Source organism: Bison bison, unplaced genomic scaffold (genome assembly GCF_000754665.1).
Source record: "Bison bison bison isolate TAMUID 2011002044 unplaced genomic scaffold, Bison_UMD1.0 scf7180017864487, whole genome shotgun sequence".
In the NCBI taxonomy this organism is placed as follows: Eukaryota; Metazoa; Chordata; class Mammalia; order Artiodactyla; family Bovidae; genus Bison; species Bison bison.
Window position 1 is genome coordinate 7,974,458 of NW_011495047.1, and position 11,366 is coordinate 7,985,823.

The 11,366-nt window shown below is 56.3% G+C and overlaps 2 protein-coding genes across 5 annotated transcripts; one reads left to right on the plus strand and one right to left on the minus strand.

Annotated features, from left to right (window-relative positions):
- The first annotated feature begins 230 nt into the window (after positions 1-230).
- CRIP3 (cysteine-rich protein 3) lies at positions 231-3,465 on the plus strand. 3 transcript variants are annotated; one of them, XM_010863132.1, is made up of 8 exons: positions 231-661; positions 923-1,017; positions 1,439-1,496; positions 1,593-1,724; positions 2,505-2,576; positions 2,670-2,764; positions 2,852-2,909; positions 3,076-3,465. In XM_010863132.1, exons 1-8 carry the CDS (start codon positions 619-621, stop codon positions 3,135-3,137), a joined length of 615 nt encoding a protein of 204 aa, XP_010861434.1. In that variant the 5' UTR covers positions 231-618; the 3' UTR covers positions 3,138-3,465. The 3 variants fall into 3 exon arrangements, with proteins under 3 accessions (XP_010861434.1, XP_010861433.1, XP_010861435.1); XM_010863131.1 differs by having other exon boundaries at positions 2,670-2,909; positions 3,076-3,167; XM_010863133.1 differs by lacking the exon at positions 2,852-2,909 and having other exon boundaries at positions 3,076-3,167.
- On the minus strand, positions 2,947-9,943 carry SLC22A7 (solute carrier family 22 (organic anion transporter), member 7). 2 transcript variants are annotated; one of them, XM_010863129.1, is made up of 10 exons: positions 9,433-9,943; positions 8,677-8,780; positions 8,410-8,564; positions 8,118-8,286; positions 6,977-7,100; positions 6,539-6,648; positions 5,852-6,066; positions 5,562-5,670; positions 4,626-4,832; positions 3,413-4,229 (listed from the first exon to the last, which is right to left on the minus strand). In XM_010863129.1, the coding sequence occupies exons 1-10, from the start codon at positions 9,826-9,828 to the stop codon at positions 4,175-4,177; spliced, it is 1,644 nt and encodes a 547-aa protein (XP_010861431.1). In that variant the 5' UTR covers positions 9,829-9,943; the 3' UTR covers positions 3,413-4,174. The 2 variants fall into 2 exon arrangements, with proteins under 2 accessions (XP_010861432.1, XP_010861431.1); XM_010863130.1 differs by lacking the exon at positions 4,626-4,832 and having other exon boundaries at positions 2,947-4,229.
- Positions 9,944-11,366: the final 1,423 nt, after the last annotated feature.

Consider the following 11,366-nt stretch of genomic DNA (forward strand, 5'->3'; position numbering starts at 1 on the left):
CCTGGCGTCTACGCTGAGAAGGCAATGGCAGCCACTCCAGTACTCTTGCCTGGAAAATCCCATGGTCGGAGGAGCCTGGTGGGCTGCAATCCATGGGGTCGCTAAGAATCGGACACAACTGAGCGACTTCACTTTTACTTTTCACTTTCATGCATTGGAGAAGGAGATGGCAACCCACTCCAGTATTCTTGCCTGGAGAATCCCAGGGACGGGGGAGCCTGGTGGGCTGCCGTCTCTGGGGTCGCACAGAGTCGGACACGACTGAAGCGACTTAGCAGCAGTAGCAGCAGCAACACTGTGAACAGTTTTCCCCTCTTTACCAACCAGAAACTATCGCCACCTTTCCAGGCGTCCTCATTACTCCGTCCCCTCCCAGTCTAGCCTCAGGGCCTTCTCTCCTGTCCACTGGTCCTAGACAGTAGTTGGAAGTAAAAGTCTCCTGCGTTCCCCAGGTGGAGTGGTCTAAATTTCTGCCGGCCGATTGGAACCAAGAAGCAGCAGATTCCGCCCTAAGAGGCTCGGGGCCAAGCCGTGGGCGGGGCCAGCAGAGGGGGCGGGAACTGAGCCAAGGCTGACTCGCCTCTACACTGTACGGCCCCTGCAGCTCAGAGCGGAGCCATGAGCTGGACCTGCCCGCGTTGTCAGCAACCCGTTTTCTTTGGTGAGGCCTGGGTGGAGAAAGGGGAGAAGACGGGGCAAGTGAGAGCTACTGGGTTCCCTGAGGATGCAAGGAGCTGGCGACCAGTTCCGGACCCTCTTTCCACCTGTGGGGCGCAGGGCACTCGGGCGGGATGGAGCTGGCCTCCCGGAGACACTCCCCCTCGCCTCTAGGAGCCAGGGTGGGCGGGAAGAAGAGGGGAAAGGAGGGCGCCTTCAGCTTGGCCTGGCTCCCCTCTGCCCGATTCCACCTTGTCCTCCACAGCAGAGAAAGTGAGCTCCCTGGGCAAGAACTGGCACCCATTCTGCCTGAAATGTGAGCACTGCCACAGCGTCCTGTCCCCAGGAGGGCATGCAGAGGTGAGGCCGGGCTAGTGCACACAGCTCTGTATCTGTTCATTATCCCTGAGATACCAGCCCCCCTGCCCCGTTTCAGTCCCATCTGCCCACCAAAGGCAGCCTCAGTAGCCAACTCCCAAGATCACCTACTCAATAGGCACCATATGAGCCAGGATGTGGGGAGCCTGAATTGTCCTGATAGATCCTGTGGCTTTTATGGGGTAGGGGAGGGAAGCAGCTGTGCTTCCTGACCTGCTCTTTCCCTTTTTCCCTGGCCACTGTGGCAATTCTGGCATGCCAGCTTACCCCTCACTCTTCCCATTCCCTCCAGCCCAGGCCAGTAGACAACCACACCTGGCAGCTGTCTTGGGGGAAAGCCTGTGGGGCACAGGAGAGGCCCTGTTGGGCCCTAAGCAGTCCTCTTCCCTCTGCTTGTACCTAGCACAACGGAAGGCCGTATTGCCACAAACCATGCTATGGGGCTCTCTTTGGACCCAGAGGTAAGTACCAGTTTGGAAAGGGCCAGGGAATAGCAGAACCCTCTGTGTGGCTGGGAGCTGGAGACTCAAGCTTGACCTGCCCTCTTCTCTCTGCAGGGGTGAACATTGGTGGTGTGGGCTCCTACCTCTACAAACCTCCCACTCCCACACCTGCCAGCATCACTCACCTTAGCCCCAGCAGCTTCAGCCCCCCCAGGCCCAGGACTGGCCTCCCTCAGGGCAAGAAAAGTAAGTGAGATTGGGCCCCAGCCAAGGAACTCCTCCTGACCCTTCCCCAGGATGGAACAGGAGGTGGGACCAGGTGGCAGTATTCCACCTAGTCCTCCGCTTCACATGCCTACAACTTGTTCACGTCAAAGTCTTCTCCGTGGCTCCTTTTCTGATATTTCCTCATGTCAGCTGCTGAGTAAGAGGTAAACTGGGCAGATGGCATTATCACCCCCACTTTACAGGTGAGGAAACTATGGTCTGTAGAGGGCAAGTGAACTTGTGCAGTCACACAGCTAATCAGAGGCAAAGCTGGCCTAGAACTCAGGCCTCTCCCAGTTCAGGGCCATGGAAGGAATAACCTAGTGTGAAGGGTCACTGAGATGGGTCGGCCCCTCACATTCTTTCATTTCTCTCTCTCCCTGTTCCTTCATCCCCTGAGTGGACAGTGACACTGTGCTCCCCAACACCTGACACCCCTGCCCTGGCCAGCTCCTGTATCAGCTCAGGTTTCCTGAGGATTGGGTTGCTGACAGAGTTGGGCTGGTGGGCACCTGAGGCCCTGGGAGGATGAGAAGGAAGCAGGTGGTCCCTCTTGCAGACAGGGATGAGGCAGGAGATGGAGTCAGAGGGGACTCAGCTCTGCCTGAGAAAAGCAGGCTCATGTCCATGTGGGTGGGAGGCTGTGGGATGAGCCTGGCTTTTGGAAGAGGACAGTGCCATATACAAGCCAGGGCTGATGGGCCCTGATTAGGCTTGGCTCCCACCTTAGCCCTAGCTGGGGGCCTCTTCCTCTTAAAGGCCCTCCCCACATGAAGACATTCACTGGGGAGACCTCGTTGTGCCCAGGCTGTGAGGAACCCGTCTATTTTGGTAAGTGACAACAGAAAGCTAGGGGAAGGCGGTGGTGCCAGGCAAGTGGGTCTTCCTGTTCTGTCCCTGGAACTACCACCTCTCCTCCACCAGCTGAGACGGTGATGTCTTTGGGCAGAAATTGGCACCGACCCTGTCTGAGGTGCCAGCGGTGCCGGAAGACCCTAACTGCTGGGAGTCACGCTGAGGTGAGCAGGGCAGGGGTGGGTGACTATGCTGGAGGGAGGCTGAAAAAGAGCCAAGCTGAGACGTCTCTCTTTTTCTCTGTGTCCCAGCATGACGGCGCCCCCTACTGCCACATTCCCTGCTATGGCTACCTGTTTGGCCCCAAAGGTGGGCAGCCCCACCCCAGACACTGGGCCTGAAGTATGGCATGTGGGTCTGTGTGGACAATTTCCCCTGTGGTCAAACACACTGCAGGCCCCTCCCAGTTCCCTTCAGCCTTCAGCCCAGCAACCCCCAACCCCAAGGCCCTTGGTGATGGGGTTCTCTCCTTCAGGTGTGAACATTGGTGATGTGGGCTGCTACATCTATGACCCCGTGGAGATAAAATCTAAATGAAATACTCACAGGAGAGGTCACACTAACCCGGGTCTTCCATCAACCCCTCCATGGTCCAATGGAAGCTACAGAATTTTCTAGTCCCATGAGAGTGGGAGAAGGTGGGATTCTGGCGGCCTGGGCCTAGGCTCCATGGTAGACCAGAGTCTAGACTTTCTCTGCCAACTCCTCCTTCTTCCATTCCTATCTGGTCAGAGGACACAGGCCACCTCACTTTAAGGGTAGCCTCTTGGTCTTTCCAATCGCTTGACCCAGCAAATTCTGTAACTTCAAGGTACTCATAAAACATGTGTTTATTTTTGCTTCTCCAATAAAATGTTGGCTCCCATGCCTTCAATTCTTCTTTAGACATGAGGCCTAGACAGTGGGTTGCAGGGTGGGGAGTGTAGGGGTGAGGGGGTGCATTAGCCTGCAGAGTGCCTGGGAGGTAGCAAAGTCAGCCACAGGAACAAAGGGCTCTGTTCTCCTGGCTCCCTGGCTCTGGCACCAGGCAGCCCCAGCCCCACACAGTGGACAGCATGCCCACCAGCCCTACTGGTACCAGAAGTATCATAGGACAGTTATTTCTTTAGCACCATGTCTAGAAGAAGCACCTTAGCATCTCATTTGAGCATGAGAGGAGATAGATCCTGTGGTGAGGTCTGCTAAGAGGCTTCATTATCCATTTGAGAGATGACCAGAAAGGGAAAGTCACAAGCCCAAGGTCACCCAGAAGTCAGTAACAAAGCTGGGACCAGAACCCAGGGCCAGACTCAGTGGCTTTTCATCCAGGGCTTATCCCACAGCTCCAGGGGCACCTGTATTTACAAAATCCTCCCAGCCATGAGAGGGGCGCTAGACTTCTCCAGCAGCCCACTGCATTCTGGGAAGCTGCTGTGTTACTGGAGGCCAAATAGTCAGGCTGGATGAGAACAGAGAGAGCAACTGCAGCCCCAGGCAGGGGGCTTGCTGCCCCCAGCCCCAGTCCCAGGGCCTGCCCTTCTGTTCTCTTAGCCCCTGCTGCAGAACTTCTGTAGAGGGCCTGCCCTCAATACCACTCAGTCCTGGACCTGCTTCATGGGCATCTCTTCCTCCTGAAGACTGGATGGGGCACTGGGGAGGAAGGAGTCATGAGCAATGGTGGGGTTTAGCCTCTCAGCCAACCACCCCAGCCTGCCCCTGAGGGCTGGCCTGGGGCTCCCCCCAGCTCTTGACATGCAAACACATGCACTCTCACAAGTGACTCCCACACATGCCTGACACATCCCTGACATGTAGGCGTACCTGAGTGTGTGTACACATCCTCTTCTTCCTGGACACACACACAGGTATGGACTCATGGACACTTTTATACACACCTCAGGTCATGCTCCCATGCACACTCGCATACATGACTGGATACACATGTGCTGACATGGCTCCCTCTCTGAATCTTATCTAAGATGTCAGGGACCTGGGCACCCATACCCACATGCACGTGCTCACACAGAGACAGTCCTGTGCACACACCTCTTCCTCTCCACATCTTGGATGGTCTCTGGCAACTGTGCCTGCTTTGTCTCTGGTAGCAGGAGGGCAGTGCAGGCAGCCAGCAGGGCGATCCCCCCATAAGCGAGCTTGGGCAATGACAGCCATACTCCATCCAGCAAGGCTGCCAGTGGGGCCAAAGACCCCCCTAGCCGGCCCACCAGTGCAGTCAACCCCATCCCCGTCTGTCTGTTCAGAAAAAGGACGGAGGAGAGGGCTGGTACCTGAAATTACTTGCAGTCATGCCTCACGGGGCTCCCCTTCTGGGCTGGCAGGCCCTGTTGCCCCCTTCTCCCCAGACAGCTACGAATACTGGGGATTCTTTCAGGTGGTCTTCCCACCCACCACCCGCCCAAGCCCAGGGGCCCCCAAGCCAGCACCCACAGGAGGATGGGCTCCTGTTCTGATAGTACCAATCAGGTACTGCAGAAGGAAAATAAAGAAGTCATTAGAAAGAGGATGGGGAGAGGATGGTGTGAAAGGAAGAGGTCAGCAGCTGGAACAGACTGCTGTGCTAGAGAAGACAGAGGGCTTTCTGAACATGCCCAGCTGTCTGCCCACCTCCTCTCCACCTGTCAATAGCTACCTGAAAGAAGAGCCTTATGTCCAGAGACAACCCCCCAAGGGCAGCTCTGCTTAGGCTGTGGTGAGTAGGATGGGATGGGTTGGACAGATGGGGCCTTTTGCGACTGTTTTCTTTTAAAGGAGCCCCAGAGAAGTTGTCTGACTTTGCTCAGGTTCACTTTGTAAAGATTAAATGCCCCACCTCTTCCCAGATTTAGACAAACTCAGACGGTTCAGATTAGGTCTGTAAGGAATGGATGACAGGGACCGGGGTACAGTGTACGTGTCTAGGATGTTAGTAAGAGATGTGACTAACAAGCCCTCCCTCCAGGTGGCTTGTCTGGGACCCCTCACCTGAGGACGGTAGGGTACAACTCCGACGTGAACAGGTAGGCAGTGGTGAAGGCAGCTTCAGAAAAAGCTTTCCCCATCACCGCCAGGGCAGTGCTCCAGGACTTCATCTCTGGAGGGAAAGGGGTTCAGGCAGTGAGCCGGCCTTGCCGGATAACCGAGGTTCTCCCAGGATAGGAGGTGCAGTCTCGGGAGAGGGCGGGACTTAACTGGCCTTGAGTCGGGGCTTCCGGGATGGGATGGGGCGGGTTCTCGGCCAGGGGGCGGGGCCTACGGGAATGGGCGGGGCTCACCGGGGGACACCAGTATCCTGAGGCCCACGGCGAGCGCGGCGCCAAGCAGCGTTCCCGCCATCGTGAGGCGGCGTCCCGCGTGGCGCACCGACAGATAGACCAGCAGCTTGGAGGGCAGCTCCACGGCCCCGAACACCAGCTGTGTCAGGTACACGTTCAGGCCTAGTCCTGACAAGTCCAGGCTCACGCCGTAGTAAGAGAAGTTCACTCCAAACCTGAGGGGGTCGCCATGCCGCTCAGGGGTCCTCCTTCGCGCCCCATTGTCCTCTCAGGAGCCTTAGGCCTTTCAGAGGGACCATCTCTCCCCACCTTCGGAGCCCACTGCCCATGACCTTCCCAGTCCCCATAATCTCTTCTGGTGGCCCAAACGCCTTTACCTAATCTTCACAACAACCCCGTGAGATAGGAACTAATAGCGTCCTGTCGTACAGCAGAAGCACTGAGGCTCAGGGTGCTAAGTGACCTACCTGCCCAAGGGCTTACAGTAAGGAAGCAGCAGAGCTTGCATTTGACCCACATATCTCTGACGCCAGCTCCATCCTGACCTTCCAGAGTCCAATCCCTCCAGAAGCTGACCCTCCCGACACCCGCAGTTACAGTTTCACTTGTCCCGTGTCCTCTCACACTCAGCACCAGCTGGAGCCCGCCCCTCCCCCACCCCGCCTGGCCCAGGTCAGGCTCCCTCACCACACCACCATGCAGCACAGTGAGATGTATCGCAGCCGTGGTGTCCGGAACAGGTCTAAATACGAGGGTCTTCGGACCATCCGCTCCGCAGCAGCTACTTTGTTCAGGGCCTGGTGGGAGAGGAGGAGGGTTTGTGATGCCAGAGTTGGCTGTGAGGCCTGAGCAAGGTACCTTGTTCTCCCTGGATCTCTGTCCTCTGCTGCAGTAGGTGGGGAGGGGATGCCGGTGGGAGCTGAGTAGGGTGGGCCCTGAGCAAAGGGTGTGGCCCACCAGGGCCAGTAGGACATCCTGAAGAGTTTGGGATGTTCTACGGGGGTCTAGGAGCTTTTCTTGCACAGTGTGGACCCCAGGAAGGGGACCCTTGACACAACCTGCTGACCCCCACGCTCACACACAAACATGCACTTGCACACAAGCACATCATGCATTCACTCTCACCTCCCGGCTCAGGCTGTCCTCACCCACAGGCGGCCCATTGAGCCTGGCACAGCGGAGCAGGTACCTGTGGGCCTCTTCCACACGGCCCTGGGTCAGAAGCCAGCGGGCAGATTCAGGCACCCACCTGGGGGACAGGAGGAGGCCCTTCAGTCAGAGTCACCGCCCTAAGCCACATCTCCCTCCTGGGCACACCTGTCCGCCTCCAGGCTCTTCCCCACACAGTACCCTCAGCCTGGAACATGTTCCCTTCCCAAGCCCTCCTCATCTGATGAACTATTCATCCGTTAAGGCCCAATTTCATAGCCACCTCTGCGCACTCTTCTTTGCCTAGGTCTAAGTACCCCACAGCCTGGAATTCCCTGCTCTGCTCAAATGAATTGGTCTCACTCCCAAAACCTCAGCCCCCAGCACTAGCTATCACTTCTCCCACAGGTGACCAGGAGGGCATAGGATGAAAGAGAGACAGATACACAGACATACCCAGAGGGATCATCCAAAACCAGTTCATTTTGGGGAGGCAGTGAAATGGCCACCTCATCCAGCCTCTCACCCTCCTGTCTGGACTCCTGTGCTGGCTTTGCCCCCAGCCCCACTCGTCCCGGGCACCAGCCTGTTTGTGCTTCACTCTATCTCTCCATCCCCATCCCCCCTGTCGCTCTGTCTGTGCCTCTGAATCTGCCTTTCAGTCCTGGTCTCACTATCTCTCAGTGGTTCTGCCCCTGTCATTCCATCTCTATCTATATTTTGTTCTCTCTTTCTCTGCTTAACATGCCTGATGCCATCCTCTTTATACCGATGTTTGTCTCTCTTTCTCTCTCTTGGTCACTGACTATTTCTCTTCATCTCTCAGTTTCTCTTTCAAATCTCGTCCATGTGTGTGTGTTTAGTCGCTCGGCTGTGTCTGACTCTTTGCAACCCCATGGACTGTAGCCCACCAGGCTCCTCTGTACATGGGATTCTCCAGGCAAGAATACTGGAGTGGGCTGCCATTTCCTCCTCCAGGGAATCTTCCTGACCCAGGGAGCAAACCCGTGTCTCCTGCATTGGCAGGCAGATTCTTTACCTCTGAGACACCTGGGAAGTGATTCATTCTGTCTCTGGCTTCTGTATCTCCCACTCCCCAACTGCCCACAAGTCTCACCAGAGGGTAAGGATGCCTGGGACACAAGGCAGGGTGACAGTCAGCAGGAGCCACCGCCAATCCCGTATCAGGTAGCCGATCAATGCCAACAGCATCACACCCCCTGTCCAGAAGGTGCTGCTCAGGACACCTGCCACGGTCCGGTGTCTCACGTCCAGCCACTCCAGTTCTGGGCCAGGGCAGGGGTTGGAGGCAGGAAGACAGTTAGCAAGGGCCAGATGGGCTCAGTCTCGCCTTTGACTGCTGCTTCCTTCCTGTCCTCTAGGTCCTATCCATTCTTTGCGTGCCTTACCCAGTGGCATCACAATGATGGTGAAGCCAGCCAAAGCCATGCCAGTGAGGGTTCGAGTGATGGCAAACATGATGTAGCTGACCGAGGCTGCAGACGCCAGGCCCAGCACCAGGGAGCTCACGTAGGCCACCAGCAGCAGGCGGCGCCGCCCAAACCTGCACAGGGGTCACGCAGGGTCAGCACCCTGTAGACGGGAAGTCCCATACCACAGTTAGTGGAAGAGGGTTCCCCACCCCACTCCGTATTGGCCCCTCTACCTCACCCCACCTGTCAGACAGGTATCCATAGACCACGGCCCCCACCAGCACACCGGCGAAGAAGAAGGTGGAAATGGCTTTGTTCAGGCCTTTCTGCTCACACACAAGGTCCCACTGCAGGAATAGGCAGGGAGGGGCCTCCTGTGGGCATAGGCCCCTTCCAGCTGGTACCAATCCCTCTTCTCCCAGACCCTGGCGCTTTCTGAGGTCAACTGTGCCATCCTGGTACCTCCATGTAAGATAATAAGTCCCCAACTATTCCCTCCAGCTTGGGGGTGGAAAGCTTTGCCCCCCACTGCAGTCCTGCAACCTCAGTTTTTTCCCATGGAAGGCCTTGACTATGACAACAAGAGTTCTGCTCCTTCCCAGACAGACTGTCCCCCACCTCCTCCTCCATCCTCCAGATGAATTATATAAATCCTAGACCTGGGGCCTGGAAAAAAAAAGGGAGAGAAGGAGTCTTCTATTGTTTTTCCACCTTTTAGAACAGAAAAACCCTTCTCAAATCTCTGCCCCAGCTCCCTGGAGCCAACTTACCCCTCCCTTACCCTGATCACTTCCCAAGTGGTAATAGCAGTTCTCACACAGGGCCTTTACCACAAGCCAGGAACTAAACTCAGTGCTTTAAAGTTATAGACCCCATCTACAGATTGGTAAATGGAGACTCTCAAAGGTAAAGTAATGTATCTAATGCCCACATGGTAATCACCCAAGGCAATGGCAGACCCATTCACTCACATGTCCCCCAACCTCCCAGCTCGGGTACCTCGGTTGCAATGGTGGAGGAGAATTCCGAGTGGTTGTACTCCCAGCCCTGAGGACAGGGCACTGTGGAGGGCTCGCCCTCTGGTTGCTCCCCAGAGTTCTGCCCCTCTCCCCACAACGTGCTGTTGGGGAGGGCCTGCGGATGGGTGAAGCGGAGGCAGGCGCTGAGCCTGCCGTCAGGCTCCCGGGGCAGGTGGGCCTCCAGCCATGCATCCTCGTTGCTGAAGTTGTCCGGGGCCCCAGGCAGGGCACAGCGGTGGGCCGGCACAGCAGCCAGGAAGATGGGCAGGAGGAAGTGCATGGGCAGCAGCACCCGGGGCAGGGCCAGCAGGGCCACATTCCGCAGCTGGAAGGGCCCAAAGCCGCCCACCTTGTCTAGCAGCTCCTCGAATCCCATGCTGCTTACCCACCAACCTTCTCCTGCGCCGACTCCCTCTACAGTGCCCAGCACAGCTCAAACCACCCACCACTTGAACCCTTGGACTCTGGAGGCGGGAGAGACAGACTGATGAGCAGAGAGCCTTCAGTCAGAATCCAGCCCTCAGGGGCTGGCCCAGGATGGGGCCCTCCCAGGCCACCCAGGTCTCCAGGGATCCCTGCCTGTCTGGCTTAGTTCCCCGGGGGAGGAGGGGAAGAGGCGGGAGGGGCTGCCATCCACTCAGAAGTCACTGACATTGTGGCTCTGTGACTTACATATTGGTGCTCAAGGACCAAGTGGGGTAACCTTGAGCTGCCAGGGGGTAGCTGGGTGTGTGGGAGATGAGGCCCTAGCCCCTTGGTGAGCAGTGCTTCCAAGGGTCCCTAAAAGGAGAAGTCCCCTGGAGCACAGTGCCAGCTCTCCCTGGATGCCCTTTGTCCTATGAAGCCTTAGTTCATCTGTGTCTATTTGTAGCCACAGCCTGGCCGGCAGCTCGGGATGCAAGACCGAGATCTAGGTCCTAACCAGGTGAAGGGTTCTTCAGGCTGAGAACCCTTCCTGTACACAGGAAGGGAACACAAGGCCTTCCTGTACTCCTACCTGGAGAGTATGTCCCAGGCAGAAACACACCTGAAACCGCACCAGACAGTCTGGCTGACCTGGGGATCCCAGACCCATCACCCTTTCATTTTTTCACTCAGGGTCTCTTCCCATACACACAGTCCCATCTGCCTGCCCTCTGACTCTATTTCAGGAGCTTCCCAGATTACCCCGTGGTGGTAGGGAAGGAAGGAGTTTGCCAGGGTCCTAGCATAGTTGCCTGCAGTGAATGCCTAAGACTCAGAATTTGTCTGATTTCCCCACTCAGTTCTCATTCATGGCCCTTGCCACGAAAGCACAGTGGAAGCCAGCAATGTCAGACTCATTCTGATCAGATTCTACCAGGTTGGCAAAGCTGGGAGATTGTCACATCATATTCCAAGGGATCTAGATTTCTAAGCAAATAAGCTTCTCAAGGGCTTAAGCTAAAAATTTTTTTTTTTTAATCTTTCATTTAATCTAGCCCCCACTTTGAATAGATAGGGAAAACAATTTGGGAGGCTGAGAACACCTCTGGCTGGGGTCACCAGCCACTGACTCAGCAGCAGAGAGAAGACCTGGACCCCTGACTCTGGCCCCAGTCTTTAACCCAAGCTGCTGAGCTGGAAATGGTCCAGTCTGAGCTAGGCTGGACTTCCTGAGAAAGCTCGGGGGAAAGAGGTACATTGTTGATATGGTGTGTGTTACTGGTGATGCTAGTAGACTTGGGAGTGATTTGGTGGTGATGATGGGAAGTGATAGTAGTATTAACAAGAGCTGTTGAGTCTCTAATGCAACCTCAGCATTTTGTAAGGTAGAAAGATGCCTCTGCCACAGTCCCTGCCCTCAGTGAACATGCAATCTGGCAGGAGGGTTAAAACAAGTGATACAAGCCCCTCCCACTGGCTCCAGTCTCACCCCTCTCAAACCGCCCCCAC

What these genes read in the sequence shown, in the direction of transcription:
- SLC22A7 (XM_010863129.1), bottom strand. Translation starts at nt 9,828, where the DNA reads ATGGGATTCGAGGAGCTGCTAGACAAGGTGGGCGGCTTTGGGCCCTTC. An exon ending in CAGGATACTGGTGTCCCCCG is followed by an intron (nt 5,671 to 5,851) that starts GTGAGCCCCGCC and finishes CTTTCCCTCCAG; the next exon opens with AGATGAAGTCCTGGAGCACT. An exon ending in CAAGATGTGGAGAGGAAGAG is followed by an intron (nt 4,230 to 4,625) that starts GTGTGTGCACAG and finishes CTTCCTCCCCAG; the next exon opens with TGCCCCATCCAGTCTTCAGG.
- CRIP3 (XM_010863131.1), top strand. Translation starts at nt 619, where the DNA reads ATGAGCTGGACCTGCCCGCGTTGTCAGCAACCCGTTTTCTTTG. An exon ending in TCAGCAACCCGTTTTCTTTG is followed by an intron (nt 662 to 922) that starts GTGAGGCCTGGG and finishes TGTCCTCCACAG; the next exon opens with CAGAGAAAGTGAGCTCCCTG. An exon ending in GGCTCTCTTTGGACCCAGAG is followed by an intron (nt 1,497 to 1,592) that starts GTAAGTACCAGT and finishes TTCTCTCTGCAG; the next exon opens with GGGTGAACATTGGTGGTGTG.